Genomic DNA, 19169 nt, shown 5'->3' with positions numbered 1-19169 from the left:
ATGACGATATCATAGCTAGAGTTAGCTCCAACTTATTCTAGTAAAATAAAATGATTCTTTGAAGAACAAAAAAATAAAAAAACAAATAAAACAAGCACATAATACTCAAACATCACTTAAATTCTTTTTATATCAACAATGGTCAGAATAATCATATCTAAATCAGGAAACATCAATTCAAAGGCATCCAAGCGCATTATTACAATCTAACAATCAGATTAGATATTTTTAAGTGATAATGTATTTTTAATTCAAGGATTAAAAACAATAATCCCAAAATCATGTCTCATAAATCCATAATATCAGAGACCGAAATTGAAAGGGTATTCCATAAAAGTAAACAGCACAACTTTAGATTTATATGAACCAGATGAAGAGATAGTACAGGCATACTTGTAATAACGAACATCCAGTAAGTGGCAACTGATTTATTCTGTTTCTGTCCGCTTCATTACCCCAAATGGGCTTAAGTCACTTGTCAGAATCGGTTTGATAAAGACTTGATTTACAGCAGAATCAGCAAATTTGAGCAGGCTTGCAAAGAGTGTAGCTCTGGATCATGGCCCTTTTAGTGTGGGCAGTGCCCTCAGAGTATTATACTTTGTACATTACAATTCACAACCAGGCAGGCCTCAAAGTACATGTAAGTAGCAGGCAATTGAACCTTCCATGAAAATATCTTTGAGTTACTGGTTAGTCCATTCATATGAATCAACTATACTTGCAAATCATGCAGATCTAACCGCAGCTACAACTTGCATGTACAGTGCAGCCATTTAGCAGAACATCAAAGAAGATCGCCACCTTCAGACCACCATATACCCAAAGATCCTAACCAAAATGCAAACGCATGTGTGTTAATTTAAATACAACGGACCTAAAGCAAACCTCCAATTTAATATCACTAAGTTTAATACATAAAAAGTAAAAAAAAATTAAAATTAAAATTTAAAAAAAAAAAGAGCTAATTCTCTGGTAGATGTGATAAAAACAAGTAATAAATTAAAAACTGGATTTGTATCAGTGAAAAACATGAATCAGCTTCTTAAAAGTTCATCCACAAGCTATGAAATAGTTGAGATTCTTTATAAGGTATATTTTGTAATGTTGAAGTAAAAGCACATAGCTTATATAAATATTTGCCAATTGTGAACACAGCACGTACATCAAGATGAAATCAGCCAATAAACAACAACAAACTAATACATACTACCTCCATTACATATTATGTGCAACTTTTGAATTTTTTATCTCACAAATAATACCCTAAAGTTGCACATAATATATAACAGATGTAATAGATAACTTTGTAACCTTTTGTTGCCTCAAGTAGTCAAGTGTAGGAACAGAGTATAACACACTAGAGTCAAGATCTCAAGTACAACATCTTTATATTGGTTAGCTTCCCTGATTCCATACACATCAAGACATAGCCAATGGAAAAACAACTGGACTAGTCAACAACTTACAGAGACAAGGAAGCATTACTGAATTTCTTCAATTACTAAACATCACCAACTACAGTGGCGGACCTAGAAATTTGACAATGGGGGGACAATTTCGATAATTCAACACATCAACCTATTTATTTACAAAAACGGGACAATACAAATAATTCGGGTACATACTTGTTTAATACTAAAAAGTTACAATCCCAAAATCCATTGAATAATACAATTCGGTTACATTCAACTAAAATATCCTCCGAGTCATCATCAACTACTTCATCAACATTATCAACATCAATTGGTTCATAACGTTAACTGGAACATCACTAGTGATTTCATTTGCCATATTATCTTGTGATTTCAATTTCTTAGCAAACATTTGCCGAAGATCGAATTGTTTTTCTATTGCTTAAGAATTGTTTGAAGAACTTTTCAAAATATATGCATCAATATTCAATAACCTAATTGAAGAACAATTCAATATTGCAATTCAGAAACTAATTCACCCTAATAATTCAATTCACAAATCAATTCACTAACAATTCATTTCACAAACTAATTAACCAAATAACTCTCTAATTCATAACCATTGAACATTGATAATTGATGAATTCACAAAAACATTACTTGAATTTGTAAAGTAGGGTTTTAAAAATATGAAAAAAAAAAAAAAATTTAAAAAGGGAAAACCTACTTGGCGGGGCGGTGGTGGAGGTGCTCGCTGCCGGGACTCGTGGCCGCGTGGTGGTGGTTCGTGCCTTCGTGGTTGGGAAATGGGAATAAGGGAGTAGTCGAGTGGTTTGGTTGAAATTTATATAAAAAATAAAAATAAAAAATAAAAAAATAAAAAAAATAAAAAGGAATAATGAAACCTAATGTAGGTGAATCTCAAATTGGGTCCCTTGTCATATTATCTCTAGCCCACTAACAAATTAGCTAAGGTAAACTTCTTATTTATTTCTTACACTCAATTGTGCTTTTTTTTTTTTTCTGGAATTTTATCCTCTGTTTTTTTTTTGGAAGTGGGGGGGACAGTCATCCCCCCTTGTTCCTTCGTGGGTCCGCCCATGTCACCAAGAAGTCCATTCCATAACATAGAACAAATCAATTTCTGAGAAAGTAGAGTTTGAGGACCTAGTATTTTACAGATAACTGCTGCCTCAGGAGTCTGGGTCGTGGGCGTTTGAAACCAAACTTCTCCGAGGATAGAGAATTTTACCGATATGGCCTCTTGGCTAGAGACTTTTACCGATAGGGCTGAAGCTTGAGAAAAACCTTTTCTCCCACCTCGAACTTCTCTCTTCCCTCCTCTGTTTAACAGCATTCACCTTCCTCACTTGTTTGGCACGATTCAAATTCATTCGCAATTCCTCCAAAATCCCATCCCTTACCTGAAACTCTCTTCAAGGCTGCTGATAAACCTGGCAATCCTGACCACCCATGACCCGAAATTGACCCAAAATCAATGACCCGAAATTGACCCATACCCGACCCGAAGTGGATCTGATCAGACCTTGACCCGAAACCCGAAATGACCCGACCCAAAGTTGACCCGGGACCAGAATTTCACCCGACCCGAAGTATACCTGACCTTTAACTTGAATTAATTGACCCAAATAGACTCGAAATCCAAAGTGACCCATACCAAAAATATATTATACCTGAAATGACCAGAATCTATTTAAGCTAAAGAATTGACCTTAGCAAACCGAAATAGAAAAAAACCGCAATCAAATTGACTTAATTTTTTTTATTTATTTATAATGTGTAACCCAATGCATCACCCCAAGTTGACCCGAAAATTGACCCAACCTGAACTCTCCCGACCCGAACTCGACCCGACCCAAAGTGTTGACCCGATACCTAACCCAACCCGATTATTAGTAGACCCGAAATCAACCCGAAACCTTAAATGACCCAACCCGACCCGTACTTGACCCGATAACCTTTTGGCCTGAACTTGACCTCACCAGAAATGACCTGAGCCATACCCGACCCGAATGACCCATTTGTCAGGTGTAGCTGCTAACCATGGTCTGCCTGCCCCAAACGCCACAATTTCGGGGGATCTCTTCCATAAACTACCTTGAATGGGGTCATCTTGGTCGAAATGTGGGGGGATGTGTTGTAAGAGTATTCAGCCCATGGTAACCGAGTCCACCCCTTAGGTTGCTCCGAAATAAAACATCGGAGGTAAGTCTCAAGGCTCTTGTTTACTATCTCCGTTTGTCCGTCGGTTTGGGGGTGGTAGGCCTTACTCCGTCGAAGATGTGTTCCTTGTAGGCGGAAGAGCTCTCGCCAAAATATACTCCTGCAAACTCGATCTCAGTCGAAAATTATGGACGCCGGAAAACCATGTAAACAGACAATTTCTCGAACAAAGGCGTCAGTTGATAGTTGAATGGATGTTTAAGCCTGATAAAGTCCTTTGAGAGACGATCCACCACCACGAGCACAGCGTCAACTCCCCTAGATAACGGCAGACCCTCCTCGAAGTCCATGGAGATATCCTCCCACCGGCCTCTGAAATCGGAAGAGGTTGGAGCAATCCCAATGGGCTTTTGGTGATGGTCTTGCTTCTCTGACAAACATCGCATTCACGAACGAATTTTCCCACATATTTTCTCATCCCGACCACAACCAGTCGGCGGCGACCTAGATGTATGTCTTAATTTTGCCGTCGTGGCCTCCAATTGGTGAGCCCTTCAAAAGCAAAGGAACATATTTGGAGTGAGTAGGCAAAACAATTTGATTCTTATAAAATAGCCTTGTTCCCTCAATATGAAAGCCTCTGGGGCCTTCTTTTCCTTCCCTCAAGCCCAAAACAATATGGCCCAATCCTTTATCCTCCTCCAATTCCTTTTCCAACTCAACCGAGTCCACATAGCACGAATGGACTAAGGCCCCAAACTACATTCCACCTTCTCCTTCCTTTTCGTTCTTCCATTTTAAATGATCGAACTAGCAAAGCTTCATCCTTTTGAGAAAGAGCGTAAGCAACCTTGTTCGCGGAGCCGGGTTTATACTGAATGGTGAAGTCAAAGCCCACCAATTTCCTCAACCACCGTTGGTAGTCACCACCTTTGACCCTTGCTACCCCTGTTTTACGCGCCTTGAATACACCAAAAGTGGTGGCTGATTTGGCTTCTTGGCCCCATTGACCCATTCCATTACATTAATTTAACAGTGCATCAATGTTTCAAACTAAAAGTCCCTTAGAAAATGTGTAATTATAATACTAAAAGTCCCTTAGAAAATGTGTAATTATAATACTAAAAGTCTACAATGTCTTTTATGCTAGTTAGGAAACATGAAGCGATGATTATAAATTTTCAAGTTTCATATACTACCTCCATTTCAAATTATTTGCAACTTTGAAATTTTTTTATATCTCACAACTATAAAAGGATCAAGCTTATGAGCCACAATATGAATTTAGTGCATGCACAAGCATTTCAAATAACCAATTTGGTTTTATGCCCGGGAGATCTACTATGGAAGCAATCCATTTGGTAGGACAAATGATGGAGTTTTACATGATAAAGAAAAAGGACCTCCATATAGTTTTTATGGATTTAGAGAAGGCATATGACATGGCGACAAAAGAGGTACTTTGGCGGGCAATATTGAAGAAAGGTATCCCACAAAAGTATGTGGATTTGGTTTAGGATATGTATTGGGATGTTTCAACAAATGTAAGGACATGTGGAGGGTTGTAAAAAGATTTTCCTATTACAATTGGATTGCATCAAGGGTCTGCGTCAAGCCCTTTTTTTTTCAATGATGAAGTAACCAGACGAATTCAAAATGAGGTCCCGTGATGTATGTTGTTTGCAGATAATATCATTTTGGTGGATGAAATTAAAGATGGGGTTAATGCCAATTTGGAGCAATGGAGGCAAAGAATGGAATCTAGCCGAAGTAAGACGGAATATTTGGTATGGCGCTTTATTACATAGAGGGGCACAAACGATGATGTAGTGAGTTAGGAAGGAAAGGATTTGACCAAGAGTGAGTGTTATAAATATCATGGGTCAATCATCTAGAAGAATAGTGACATTAATCAAGACGTGTGGCCGAAAGGATTAAGTGTTTTAATGGAGAGCGGCTACGAGAGTGTTATGTAACCGTAGCATTCCTTTACAGTTGAAGGAGAAATTTGATAGGACTGCCATAATGGGCTTCTAACGAGTACATTAAAAAGATAGAAGTTACGGAAATGTGCATGTTAAATTTGATGTGCGGGAACGCACTAAGAGATAGAATCAAAAATGAAGTTATTCGCAAGAAAGGGAGTGTCGCACACACTGCATACAAACTAAGGGAAAATCGTCAGCGTTAGTTCGGGCACGTAAGACGGAGACCTTAGAGGGCACTGAGACGAAGAGTGGGATCATGGAGAGATTAACAAGGTAAAGAGAGACCGAAAATAACTAGGTTGGAAGGAGTTAGGAAGGATATGAAGCATAAAGATTTGCATGAGAATGAGATATTTGATCGTAAGGGATGGAGGAAGATTTTTGTGGGTGATTTATGAATGCATTTAAGTTTGATTTAACATGCTCCAATCTACAAGGAGATAAGCTTAAAAATTAGAGATGGGCAGATCCTTTGATTCAAGAAAATTTATTATAAGCATTAGGATATCCACAAACTTACAATATCAACATAGTCATTTATTTTGTAATTTTAATCTAATAGGACAGCTTAGTCATTTGTTTTGCAATTTGATTTATTTAGAATATAAACATGATATTTAAATCATTTTTCATATAGGATATATATTAACATGGCTAGTTAGTATATATTGATTTGGCAGATTTGTACTTCTACAAAAAATCTCATGCATTATCAGCACAAACTAGAAAATAAATTGTTATCCTAGTTTGATTTAGCCTATAAGTGTAAAACAAGCCACTCGAAACTTTGAGTCTTCAGAAGCTTGTGTTTTTATCAAATATTTCTGTAATTTAACTTGATCAATCTTAAATACCATTTTCAGCGATTAATTGTCATCATTAAATTGTCCTGGGTATCTTGATTCATTAATAATCAAAACACTGCTTCAGTAATCAGCCACTTCTCTCACACTAACTGTGAGGATATCATTCCGAGAGAGTCATTTCTATATACTATTAATTTGGATTTGTTATCATCATCTTAAAAAGTAATCAAAGGAAAACATGTAAGCATAGTACAAATAAGATAAAAAAAACAACCCAAGTTCAATTCACGAAGTGAATTTCAAGTGAAAAGAATGAACACTTTCTTACTTCGTGCTTCCCGAAGGCTTTTTTTACAGACAGAAAGTCCGTAATATATGTTCCCAAATCCCAGCAGCACAGACATTATGTATCTTGAATTCTGGACTAAGCAAGATACACAACAGCACAACAAAATAAGCACAGGAGGCCAGGAATAATAGCAGAATAATATCTGAGCACAGATCAATTATAAATTTATACATGAACCAGAAGATACAATAGTACTCCCTCCGTTACTTTTTACTCGCAACAAAGAGGGCAGGAACGGACTCCTAGGCAAAATATTGAAACCATGATTAATGAAAAATAAGGGCATACACTTAAGTGTGTTAATCCTACTTTAAATTTTTTTTTTTAAAAAAAAAAAACAAAAAAAAAAAAATCAATGTAGAAATTCCAGAAACTGGAATTCATGAAAGACCACCTATCACCACCACCACCACCTGTCCACCTATCACCACCACCAGCAAAGACCGAACCCACCACCACCCATCAGCGATTTCGACCTAGCATCGGCACACCGCCCCCGATTTCAACCTAGCACCACCCCCTTCGACTCACAACCCCGATTTCGCACCTCAACCCACCACCTATTTCCTCCACCACCCCCGATTTCGACCCACCACCCCCAATTTCGACCCACAACCCCCGATTTCGACCTAGCACCACCCACCTATTTGACCCACAACCCCCGATTTCGACCTAGCACCACCCACCTATTTGACCCACAACCCCCGATTTCGACCCACCACCCACCTTTTCGCCCACAACCCCCGATTTCAACCCACAACCCCGATTTCGACCCACTACCGGTTTTGACCCACACAACCCACAAAGCCCACAACGAGGACGGCGGCGACGAGGAAGAAAAGAAAAGAAAAGAAAAGAAAACGGAAGAAAAGAAAGGAAGGCGGCGACAACGACAGGAGATTGGTGAAGAAAGAGAGAGAAAATCTGGGTATGGTAGTGGTGGTGGTGGTGGTAGTGGTGGTGGTTGGCAATTGAAAGTGATGATGAATTTAATTGGGAGGAATGATTTTGGTGAAAATGGTTAAGTTAATTAATGTAGAGTTTAAGTTAATGGTGATAAAATTAGTAGTTTAATTAGGGTGTTTAAAAACAAAAGTAAGGGTAATTTTGTAAAATCATACAAAAAAACCTACCATAAAAGGAAAGAAAAAATATTGTTGCAAGTAATGTGTAACGGCTAAAAATGGTAATTGTTGCGAGTAAAAAGTAACGGAGGGAGTATATGGAACCCCAGCTGCATTTAATACCCTATTGAATTATTTATTGAAAGTAACTTGCTTTTGCGGTTCTATTCTATAAATTTTGCCATTTTAACAAGAAAACAAAGCATTGAACAACTTAACCATCATTCCATCAAAAACAAACTTACAGTCATCCCATCCAGTATCAAGATGAGATTGAAATAAGACACAAAACTATATTACTTCCAGCCTAAAGTATAAATATATACACACGTAAATTAGCCAATGTTAAATGATGAGACTTTATTGAGGAGTAAAACTAACCCTTTAAACAGCAAGCCCTTGCTCCCTAGCTTTCTTCAGCCATTTCAACGTACTTTCCAATGTAGAATAGGCAGCAGCATCAGTCAAACTTTTACTCTCAACAGCATAATCAAAAACCTCATACGCCTCTGCAACTCTGCCTTCTCTACATAATCCTCTCAAACAAGTAGCATAAGAAGACGTCTCAAGAATTACACCTCCGGCTTTCATAGCCCCAAACAATTCCATCCCTTTGTCCAACAACCTTGATTTACACAATCCATTAAGCAATGTATTATAGGTGCACGCATTCGGGCTACACCCCTTAGCTTCCATCTCACGAAGCAATCTCATAGCCCCCATTGCATCTCCTTCTCTACACAAACCATTCATCAACGATGTATAAGTAACCGCATCAGGTGAATAACCCACTTCTTCCATGACTTCCAAATACTTTCTAGCCTCCTTAACTCTCCCAGTTTTCGACAACCCAAAAATAAGCGTATTATAAGTCACAATATCAGGTTCCACCCCTTCCTCTTTCATCTTCTTATAAACCTTGACAACTTCATTACCAAGACTCAAATTACAGTACCCTTTCATGATGGTATTATAAACATAACAATCAGGCTTAAATCCATTCTCACTAAGTTCGCTCAACAACCGGGTAGCCTCACGAACATTCTTACTATTACACACATTATCAATCAATATAGTGTACGTAACCAAGTCCGGTTTCAACCCAAGTGAATGCCGTAACTCATCAATCACCCTATAAACCATACTCATTGACCTATTCTTACACAAATGCTTAACAAGAAAATTATAAGTATAATAATCAGGGGTCACAGAATTCTTACAATGCAGCTCATTGATGAACTTCACAGCATCCTCATCATACCCGGACCGACAAAGCGTCCGAACAGCGATATCAACGGTAACCGGATCCGGGTGAAACCCATGAGAAGCCATAAAATCAACAGCTTGTGAAACATGAGAAAGAGGGGAATCAAGGGTTTTTGAGTTACACGATTGAGAAATCAAAATGTGGAAGGAAGAACGATCAGGGGAAAAACAGGGTAGGGTTTTAACCATATGATTGAATAAAGAGAAAGAATCATTCAAAGGGGCAATTGAAGAATAAGATTGAAGAAGGGAGTTGTGAAATTGAAGATCAATTGGGGTTTTAGGGTTTGAAATTAAGGAATTGATTAGGGTTTTAGCATCGGAAAGATTAGGGGAAGTGATTGGAGAAGATAAATTAGGGTTTAAGGAGGGTTTAAGCCCTTTTGGGGGTAAAATTGATTTGGGTTTATTGGTGTTGCGAGAGAAATTGGAGGGTTTAGAGGGATGATTTTGAGGTGGGTTTTTGAGAAGTTGGGTTGCTGTTGATCGGAGAGTTGCCGGAATTTTACCCATTTTTCTGGGTTTTTTTCTGGAAAAGAATGGGTTTCTTCCTCTGCTCAGTTCAAAATTGCTTCAGCAAAATGGCTACTCTACTTTCCTTTTGCTTTGATTAATTTTTACACAGTTTTAAGTTCTTTCCAAGGGAGCTTCATTTTCTCGTATTGTTACTTCAATAGAGAAAATCCAAATCACTCAATACGAGTAACATTAGAAGGTACTTAAAGAGTACTCTCGTCTTTTCATTATTTTAGTTGACGTAAAATTGAAAGTTTGGTTAAAAATCATGAAAACGACAGTTTGGGCATGTTAACGTTGAAGGAAATGTCAGAGCGGTAGAATAGGCTCTCTTCAAAACAATAGAAGTTGAGGAATCCTCAATTCTGCGACAATGGAGCTCGAGGAAATTAATGGAGGATGGAAACTCACAAGCAAATGATATATACCTCCCATTTAGACCCTCTAGGGTTAACCATGCCCTTAATTTGTATCAATTTCTTAGGCTTTTGTTGTTTCGTCGTCGATATGATGGTGTTGGGATAGAAGTTTGTTATGGTGTTGATGGTGTTGCGTTTGTTGTTTGATGTTCTACTGGGTTGTATTCGCTATAGTTGTTGAGATATAGAGAAGGAGGAAGAAGAAAGAAGGACAAAGAAGACGGAACGTTTATCCAATAAAAACCAAAAGACTGAAGAATTACAACAATGTCATTTGAGTAATACATTTTGTTACTCATATTGAGAAACATGTGCACGCACATTTCAATAAAACACAATTGTATCTATTTTTTACAGAGAGAGGAGAGAGGAGAAGAGGAACATATGAAGAGAGGGGAAAGGAAAGAAGAGACAGAGGCGTGAGAGGAGAGAGAAGAGAGAAGGAGAAAGAGTAAAGAAGTGGCCGTGAGAATGTGAGATAAGATAGAGAAGTTAGGGGAGCTACTAGGGTTTGGGTGAATAAACTTTCAAAATTTATTTAATTTTTAATTTTTTGAAAAATAAATACCAATGGTAAAATACCGATCGTCTAAAGCCATCATCGGTATTTATTTTTTACCGATGGCTTTTAACCATCGGTAAAAAAAAATTGAATTTTCTTTTTATAAAAAAAAATATTCCGACAAACAAAAGCTATCGGAAAAATTATACCGATACCTAGGCCATCGATATTTCTCAAAATACCGATGGCTTAAAAAAACCATCGGGGGTAAACTTCATTTTTACTGATGATTTTTGTTGGCCATCGGTAAATCCCATCGGTAAATGAGGTTTTCCTAGTAGTATGAGTAGTAAGATAGTAGTAGTAACATGATGAGAGACAATGATAGTTTAAGACTAATAGTAATAACATGATAATAAAAATAAGAGGTAATCCCTCCTTTCCTAAATGTTTTTTACGTTTTCATTTAAGGTGTTTCTTTTTATTCCTTACATTTAGTATCTTTCCTATTTTGGTCATAAATTTTGGACAAAATTACCCTTGTTTTACATTTGTTTTACTCAAAAGTCCTTACTTATCCATGTGCTATTGTACTTTTTGTACTATTTTAATAGTTTTTCAACACTCATTATTACATTCTCTCTCCTCTCTCCTCTAATTTCTTCACCCCACATGTTCAACATTGTATTTTTCAATAAAATTGTACTTTCAATCATTGAAATATTCCAATATACCTCAACTTTACACAATTTCTTAATTGCCGCGCATAATTCCAAACGTAAAAAATATTAGGGAACGGAGTAGTATATAGTAGTAGCATTAGAAGTAGGGAGTAGTACGTGGAGTAATAGTGTAGTGGTAGTAATATGTATAGTAGTAGTAGTGTAGTACTTACAGCAGCAGATCGAACAAGGAAGTGGTGGCAAGGTGGTGGTCGAATGACTGTAGTAAGGTGGTGCTTGTGAAGGAGCTCAAGACCACAAAATAAAAGCTAAAAGGAGGTGAATATGGAGGGGGAGGAGAAAGGAGAATAAGAAGGCTTTGGAGGGAGGAAGATGGAGTAAGAATGCCTTACTTCCATGGCTATATATAGCCTCCAAATGGCACTATTGCAACCATATTCATTGATAGTGCCGACCCGTTGCTAGCCTAATAAATATAGTTGGCCCAATAAATGTTGCTGGCCTAATAAATATAGCTGGCCCAATAAATGTTGCTGACCCAATAAATGCAGCGGGACTAGAAAATGTTGCTGACCCAATAAATGCAGAAGGCCTAATAAATGTTTGTGAATAGGAGTAGTATTAATATAAGGGTTGACTTTGATTACAGAAGGAGGAGTACTTTGGTACTTGGTAGTTTGACTCAGAAGCAAAATACTGAAGTTTGAAATTCCTTCAACTTGGAGTTGACTCCTATAATTAAATTTTTTATAAAGCGTGATAAAATTATCCTTGTAAAATCATATATGGACTTAAAAAGATATTTTTGTATAATAAAATATTTTGAAAAAATCCATAATTAATAATTAGTAAACGGCTTAAAAATACGGGGTATTACAATGAAATTCTCCATGGAAATAGGTAGGATGAATTGTTAGGATTATATGGATGTTGAGTTTAATGTCTCTAATTTGCATGATACCATGAAAATAGGTTTGATTGGATTTTAAAGAAGCCATAAATACTCGAAAGAGGTTATTGGTATTTTTAAGAGCACGTCTTTCCCTTAAGTATTTTTATTTCGATTAATTCGGATAGGGACTTATCTTTGCGTTATTCATGCTAGTGGTGATACTTAACCCTATATGTTTTTATTAATTGATTTATTTAATCTTGAATCAACTTGTTTACATTGTTTAGAATTAGATTAGTTGCTACTATTGAATGGTTACTTGCTTAGTATTAGCTTGAGTCAATTTAATTGATTAGTCCTTAGGGCATGTTCTTTTAAGCTTAATTTCAGTTCATTTGAGTTCAGTTCAGTTCAACTCTAATCAATTTAGTTCCTAATTTCCTTCTCTCATAAACATTTCATTTTAGCTATATTTAGTTTAGTTCAGTTCAGCTCCAATCAAATCAATTAATTTCAGTTTAGTTCAGTAAATTAGAACAGACCCTTAGTCTCTTAGGATCTAACCCTTACTTCCCTGTCTATATAGTAGGAGGACTAGTTCGGTTATTTTTGCTAGGTACGCGACACGCCTATCATTAAGGGTTTTCTAAGCTGTGCCCTCGAGATTGTTGAGTACGTTTCTAAGGTGTGCCCATGCTTTATCAGAACTATAAATTTTGCCTTCCAATTTAAGGTGTTTAATCAACCATACCCTCTAAGGTTACCTCGGCGTTAGTAATTGTTGTTAGAAGAAAGAAGAAAAAATAGATGAGAAAATGTTGAAAAAATGCTTAATGTTAATCCCCTTCATATATCTCTAATCCAATTTAGGCGTGAAATTTCTCTCCAATGTAGGGAAATTAATGGTTTGCACAATTACTAATGTTGCATCAACATCAGAGGGTACGGTTGAATAAGCAACTTGAGTTGGAGGGCACATCTTATTATTTCGAAAAAGCATGGGCACACAAAATAGAGCTGAAAAGTATATAGAAACTCAACTCATTTATTAATTATCAGCTTTTTATGTGTTTTTATACATAGCCAAAGATAATCATGGTCAAAGATGTTCAATGGAGACCATGCAAATGCAAATTAAAGTGAATCGAATTTTTAGGAACGGGTAATAAATAAACCATGGGACCGTCCATAAATCTGTAACTATTATCACTTAATGCATATGTGGTCAGATTCTCTTTCTCCAACACGTCATGTATATATATTTATGTATATGTATGTGGTGGTGGACCATTATTCCTTGAATAGAATACACTATCTTACAATTCCATACGACTTGAATTTGTACAAGTCTTCTTAATTTAGTAATTGACTTGTCATCATTAAGTTGGAAGTGCACCATAAACTACGTTTAGAGTTTATTTTACGTCATGGAATTGAATCCTACACAGTACCACGTCATTTCCATGATGTATCCAAGCTCACAACGTACCAGATTAATATGGTGCTTGACCATTAATATTGACATTGACGCACTATATTTGTATATATATATTTGTAAATAGGTGATGTTGTATGTTAGCTTCAACACCATTAATTATAATCCATTTGAACTGGCCATGTTCATACGCATTATTCCTTGCGTTTTTAATGGGTTAAAATTATAATTATTAATCCATTTTGTAATTATTTTAATTAAGTCTCCCCTAGCCAACCAAAGGAATAAATATATATACATCATATATATAAATTTCATTTTCATACTACTTTTTATCTCTTGGCTACATTCTTCTTAATTAGCTAGAGGCTATTCCCATTTTTGTGTGTGATTAAGCCAAGTCAATTATCGATCGAGCTGAAAATGGAAGGTCTTGTGCAATGTCCAGCCAACTATGTTCCTCTCACTCCAGTTAGTTTCTTGGAAAGAGCTGCAAGAGTTTATCCTGATCAAACTTCTATGATTTATAGAGAAGTTAGTTATACTTGGAAGCTAACTCACCAAAGGTGTTTGAAACTTGCTTCAGCTCTATCATCTCTTGGGATATCTTATGGTGATTTTGTAAGTTATTTTTCTTCTCTCTCTTTCTCTAGCTCTTTTAAAATAAACGATTTATATATATATAAGCAGATAGTAGCTAATGTACAATAGTTAATATGTACAATAGTTAATATGTAATAGTATATATATGAAGTATACGTAACGATACAAATGATAGACATGTATGCCTATATATACTATTACATCCCTGATTGTTGTACAATAGTTATTATTGCTCATTATTAACCCTATTATGTGTGTTCCGAAAGCCTTTCTCTTTTGCTTTTATTTACCAATTCAATTTATTGATCTTGGGTCTTCAGAATGGCATTTTGAGTATTAATAAGCATTTTGTTAAACTAATAATAACACAAAAGAACATTATATTAAAAGCTGAGCAATAATAAGCTATTTTGTTAAACTAAAAAAAACACGAAAGAATATGACATACATAGAGTTTATAATATTATGCCCTTAAAAAGGAGAATGTTCTTGGAAGATTATAAATACAAGTTAAAAAAAAAAGGGTATAATACTATAACCTATAGCAAGTTAGTTTATGAATTACACACATACCTAAGTTTGACTTAGAATATAAAATGAAATTAATGCATTTTTTGTTTATGAAGTGCAGAGTACTTGGACTATTTGATTAAAGTTTACGTCTACATTACTAACTTATCGCAACCTAAATACTTTTCCTTTATATTGGTACATACAACTCACGTAGTAGTATGAATTAGTGTGTGAAAGCTAAGGAATATGGATATGACATCAACTTACCGATACTCAATGTATTATGAATTCATTAACAGATATATGAAGTTACACAGAGATAAATGCATTTTAGGTGATTTAGATTTAGAATTAACTTATATATTTACTCGTATGTAACAAAGATTATATATTAAGAAATACTTCGTGTTACATACAATTATTCTATATTATATTTATGTACATTGAAAGAAAGAAAGAAAAAAAATAAAAAAATAAAAATACTAATGTACATTAGAATATAAAAATATTTGAAATTACACTTTATTATAACACAATAAATGGCTTCTTTCAAATTTTTTTTTTTTTTTTTAAAAAGTAATGGCCCGGTGACGTACGTACCCATAGGCCATAGTGTCAAATAGAGATTAGAGACTAGACATTTAAAGTAGCTCAATGCTAACAATGTATCAAGTCGATTCACTCCTAGCTAGAGAGGTGGCAATCTAGTCATTCATCAAATTAGTTTTAGATCGGGTTAGTTTAGGTCTGCTTATCTTTGAGCATGAATCTTCATATATGTTGCAACTGATTTAGATCGGGTTGAATTGAATCAAGTAATTTCTAGGAGACTTAGGGTTTTTGGTAGGATAATTGGGTATAGTATCAGGGTATGGGTCACATTTGTCTCATGCTTGGCCTTGTGGCAATGCAGCTACGTACGTACACAAATTTGTTTGTTTGTTTATTTATTTATTTATTTTTTTACAAGTACACAATTTAGGCATTTGTGTCTGTGTGGGCATTCTAGCTAGTTCTTGCATTGTAGCTTGCATTGATGGGTCACATGTCAAAATTCAACTTTATTATTTGTATTATTGTATTATTCGTATTTAATGATCTTTAAGTTTTAAAAGAAAATAGGAAATTCTGATGTTACTATCAACTTAATGAAATATAAGACCCTATTCATTTCACCTTAATTATTTCTGTTAAACTAAAATTAACTTTACTCAACTGAAAATATTTTGTTGAACTGGAATTTTTTTTGTTGAATTTAAATAATTTTTACTAAATTGAATTTTTTTTCTAATTTTTTTTACCTGATTTTCTTTAATTCTTCATCTTTGCAATTACTAATTATTATTAAACTGAACTTTTTTTTTTTATTGAACTGAATTTTTTTTTTACTAAACTAAACTTATTTTTACTGAACTGAAATTATTTAAACTGGATTGAAAACTTATTTTATTAAGCAGGGCCTAGGAGTATTTTGTATTTAGTTTCCAAAAATAGTGCTCTTTAGAGAGTAACAAATAATGTGAACTAGATTAAGTCCCTGTGGCACGCACGGGTTTTACAAAATTTATAACGAATTATATTTAATGTTAATTTAAAATCTACCAAAAAATAATCCTCATATTTGAATCTTAATTTATATTCAGAATTGAGCCCCAAATCAAAAGGTAAAGGATACAAAATAGTATTTACACAATGAAGATATGGAAAATATGTGAAAATTTTTGTAGGAAGTGAATACTACAATTATATAATTTGGTTAATATTTTTGTAAGGAGGTGAATCACAATTATATAAAAAGTAAATTTTTTAAGGAAGTGATTTAAAAAAAAAGTTTTGGAGAGAAAAAACAGCACCAAAAATTGACACGTGTCATTATTCTTAGTGTCCGTTTTGGTATCATGTTAGTTATTGATTGATTGATGATTCATATGAATCATAACCAATGTTATCTTTCTTTAATACTTGAATTGTGATGTAGACCAATATAGGTGTTGTGATCTGGCCAACATTTCTAAAGTATCCCAAACTCACTAATGTCGCGCCCCTCGCATGCACATGATATTCTTGTTGCTTCGCTTGTTATTGGCTTACCTTGTTCTTGTTGCGCGACGTTAAATGCCCTCATCAACCCTCGGGCCTGTAAGATTGAATCCCTTGCCTCCTTCTATTGATTGCTGTGGTATATATACCAAGTATACAAAGTACCTAGGGAACTATACAATGAACCTAGGGAACAATATAAACATAGGTAACAATACAATCATTGTAAATGCATCATCATATTACTTATGCTAATACACCCCGCAGTCGTAGTGGGAGGTAATCGGACGCAAAGGCCGTCACGAAAGTCTTCAAAGAGTATCTGCGGTAGCCCCGGCCCCTTGGTGAATATGTCGACGATTTGGTAGCGAGACGGAACGTGGAGAACTCGAACTTAGCCGCGACTTACCTTTTCTTGAACAAAGTGTATATCCATTTCGATGAGTTTTGTTCTTTGATGTTGAACGGGATTCCCAGCTAGGTAGACCGCGCTGACGATGTCACAGTAGATTATTGTTGCCTTTTTAATTGGACAACAAAGCTTGAGCAATAAGTTGCGCAACCAGCAAGATTCGGCCACTACATTGGCCACGCCGCGATACTCTGCTTCAGCACTGGAGCGTGAGAGAGTTGGCTGCCTTTTGGCAGACCATGAGATGAGATTTTCACCCAAAAACACGCAATACCACGATGTTGAACGGCGGGTATCTAAGCAGCCACCCCAGTTAGCGTTGGTATATGAAATTAGGCTCGAGAGAGAGGATGATTTTGGAAGGGAGAATGTAGTGAAGATATGTGGCCATTTGTAAGGCGTGATGCCAAAAAGAGGGGGGCATGGAGGAGTGAGCAAGGAGAGTGCGGATCATGTTATTTATAGTATAAATTTTTCTTTCCACTTTTCCATTTTGAGAAGAGGTGTGGGGGCAAGAAAATCGGAAGAGGATACCATTTTGCTCACAAAATTGGCGAAAGGGACCATTATCATATTTTTTTTACATTGTCACATTGAAAACATTTTATTCCCCTTTCAAATTGAGTTTTGGCATAACTACGAAACTGTAAGAAATATGAATGAACTTTTGATTTCTTGCATATAGGAAAGGTCCACAAAAAGTTGCTAAAATCATCCAAAAACAAGACATAATAAAGATGGCCCGCGGAGCTCAACTTTGGAGAAGTCCAAAGGTCACTATGGACAATGTCAAATGGTAAGCAAGTATGAGAAGTGGAGTCATAAAATAGCATTTTAACATGTTTGCCAAGTGGACAAGAAGGACAAATAAAAGAATTAACTAGTCTATTACAACTGACAAATTTTTGTTTCCTAAGAGAATCCAAAATATTGGTGTCGGGGTGTCCAAGCTGGTCGTGCCATAGAGATGGAGAGAGAGCAGCGAATGTGGAGGGTGGGGAGGCATGTGGTGTGGCAGAGGAGATATATATGGTAGAGATCACCGCACCAGTGCTATCACATCGCATAAGATGAGTCCCCGTCGATAGGTCCTTCACAGAGAAACCAAATGGGTCAAATTCAATGGACACCCAATTATCACAAGTTAATTTTCTAACAGAAATCAGATTTTTAATAAGGTTGGGAGCATGTAGGACATCTTTTAGGGAGAAAGGAGGATGTGGGGAAGGAGAAACCGAGGTGTGGAGATTAAGCGTTTTGGTTTAAAAATGCCATGGGACATAACCGGCAGTGGATGGTGCTTGAGTGGAGAAGGCATGTTGTTGAGGACGTGGGCCTAGCAGCCCTTGTTGGCGAGGTGGATTCGGTCTGGCCAAGATGAGGTGGGATATGGGCAAGGTGGCATGGCCCATTGTTGAGGCCATGGAGCCCAAGGAGGGTACGTACCCTGCTGCTACCAGGGAGTCCAATGATGTTGCCAAGGTTGATTGCCATGGTGATGGCGTTGGCCCTGGTTGTTGTTGCGGTTGTTGTTCCGGCCCCTACCGCGATCGCCGCCGCCATGGTTCCGGCCGCCGTGGTTTCCGCTGCTGCTTCCCCTGTTACCGCGGTTGTTTTGGCGCGAGTGATTGTCATTCAAGGAGTGATTTTCTTCAGTGTAGGTTCCGAAGTTATTTCCGGCAGCAAACAAGGTGGAACCGGCAGTAATAGCTTCACTGGAGACCTGAGATGCAAGGCGAGATTCTTCAAGGCTAAGCATTGACCGTGCCTTGTAGAAGGAAGGCAGAGGGTCGGTTTGTTGAATTATGGCAGTGACACCATCATATGATTTGGGTAAGCCACGGATTATTAGGGTGAGGATGAGGCGTTGATTTTTGATAGGAGCGTCGACATTAGCAAGTTGATCGGCTAACATTTTAACCTCTTGACAATAGGAATTGACATCGGGGAAATTTTTCATCTCAATATTTGAGAATAGCCCCTTCAATTGTACTGCTCGAGAACTCTTGTTATCCTGGAAGA

General features: G+C 36.5%; 2 protein-coding genes across 3 annotated transcripts in view; one reads left to right on the top strand and one right to left on the bottom strand.

Annotated features, from left to right (window-relative positions):
- Positions 1–9810, bottom strand: LOC145602097 (uncharacterized). 2 transcript variants are annotated; one of them, XM_081658243.1, is made up of 2 exons: positions 8248–9810; positions 1–831 (listed from the first exon to the last, which is right to left on the bottom strand). In XM_081658243.1, exon 1 carries the CDS (start codon positions 9643–9645, stop codon positions 8251–8253), a length of 1395 nt encoding a protein of 464 aa, XP_081514369.1. In that variant the 5' UTR covers positions 9646–9810; the 3' UTR covers positions 1–831; positions 8248–8250. The 2 variants fall into 2 exon arrangements, with proteins under 2 accessions (XP_081514369.1, XP_081514371.1); XM_081658245.1 differs by having other exon boundaries at positions 1–664.
- Positions 9811–14002: 4192 nt separating this feature from the next.
- The window catches only part of LOC145602498 (putative CoA ligase CCL13), a 12205-nt gene continuing 7038 nt past the window's right edge, over positions 14003–19169 (top strand). Inside the window, exon 1 of the mRNA XM_081658691.1 lies at positions 14003–14200. Coding sequence (XP_081514817.1) covers positions 14003–14200 — 198 coding nt within the window. The remainder of the gene's footprint in view (positions 14201–19169) is intronic.

Source organism: Chenopodium album, chromosome 21 (genome assembly GCF_948465745.1).
Source record: "Chenopodium album chromosome 21, dcCheAlbu1.1, whole genome shotgun sequence".
In the NCBI taxonomy this organism is placed as follows: Eukaryota; Viridiplantae; Streptophyta; class Magnoliopsida; order Caryophyllales; family Amaranthaceae; genus Chenopodium; species Chenopodium album.
This window is presented reverse-complemented; position numbering and strand designations above follow the sequence as displayed.

Bases quoted from the DNA above. Each gene is read 5' to 3' on its own strand.
- LOC145602097 (XM_081658243.1), bottom strand. From the start codon at position 9,645: ATGGGTAAAATTCCGGCAACTCTCCGATCAACAGCAACCCAACTTCTC.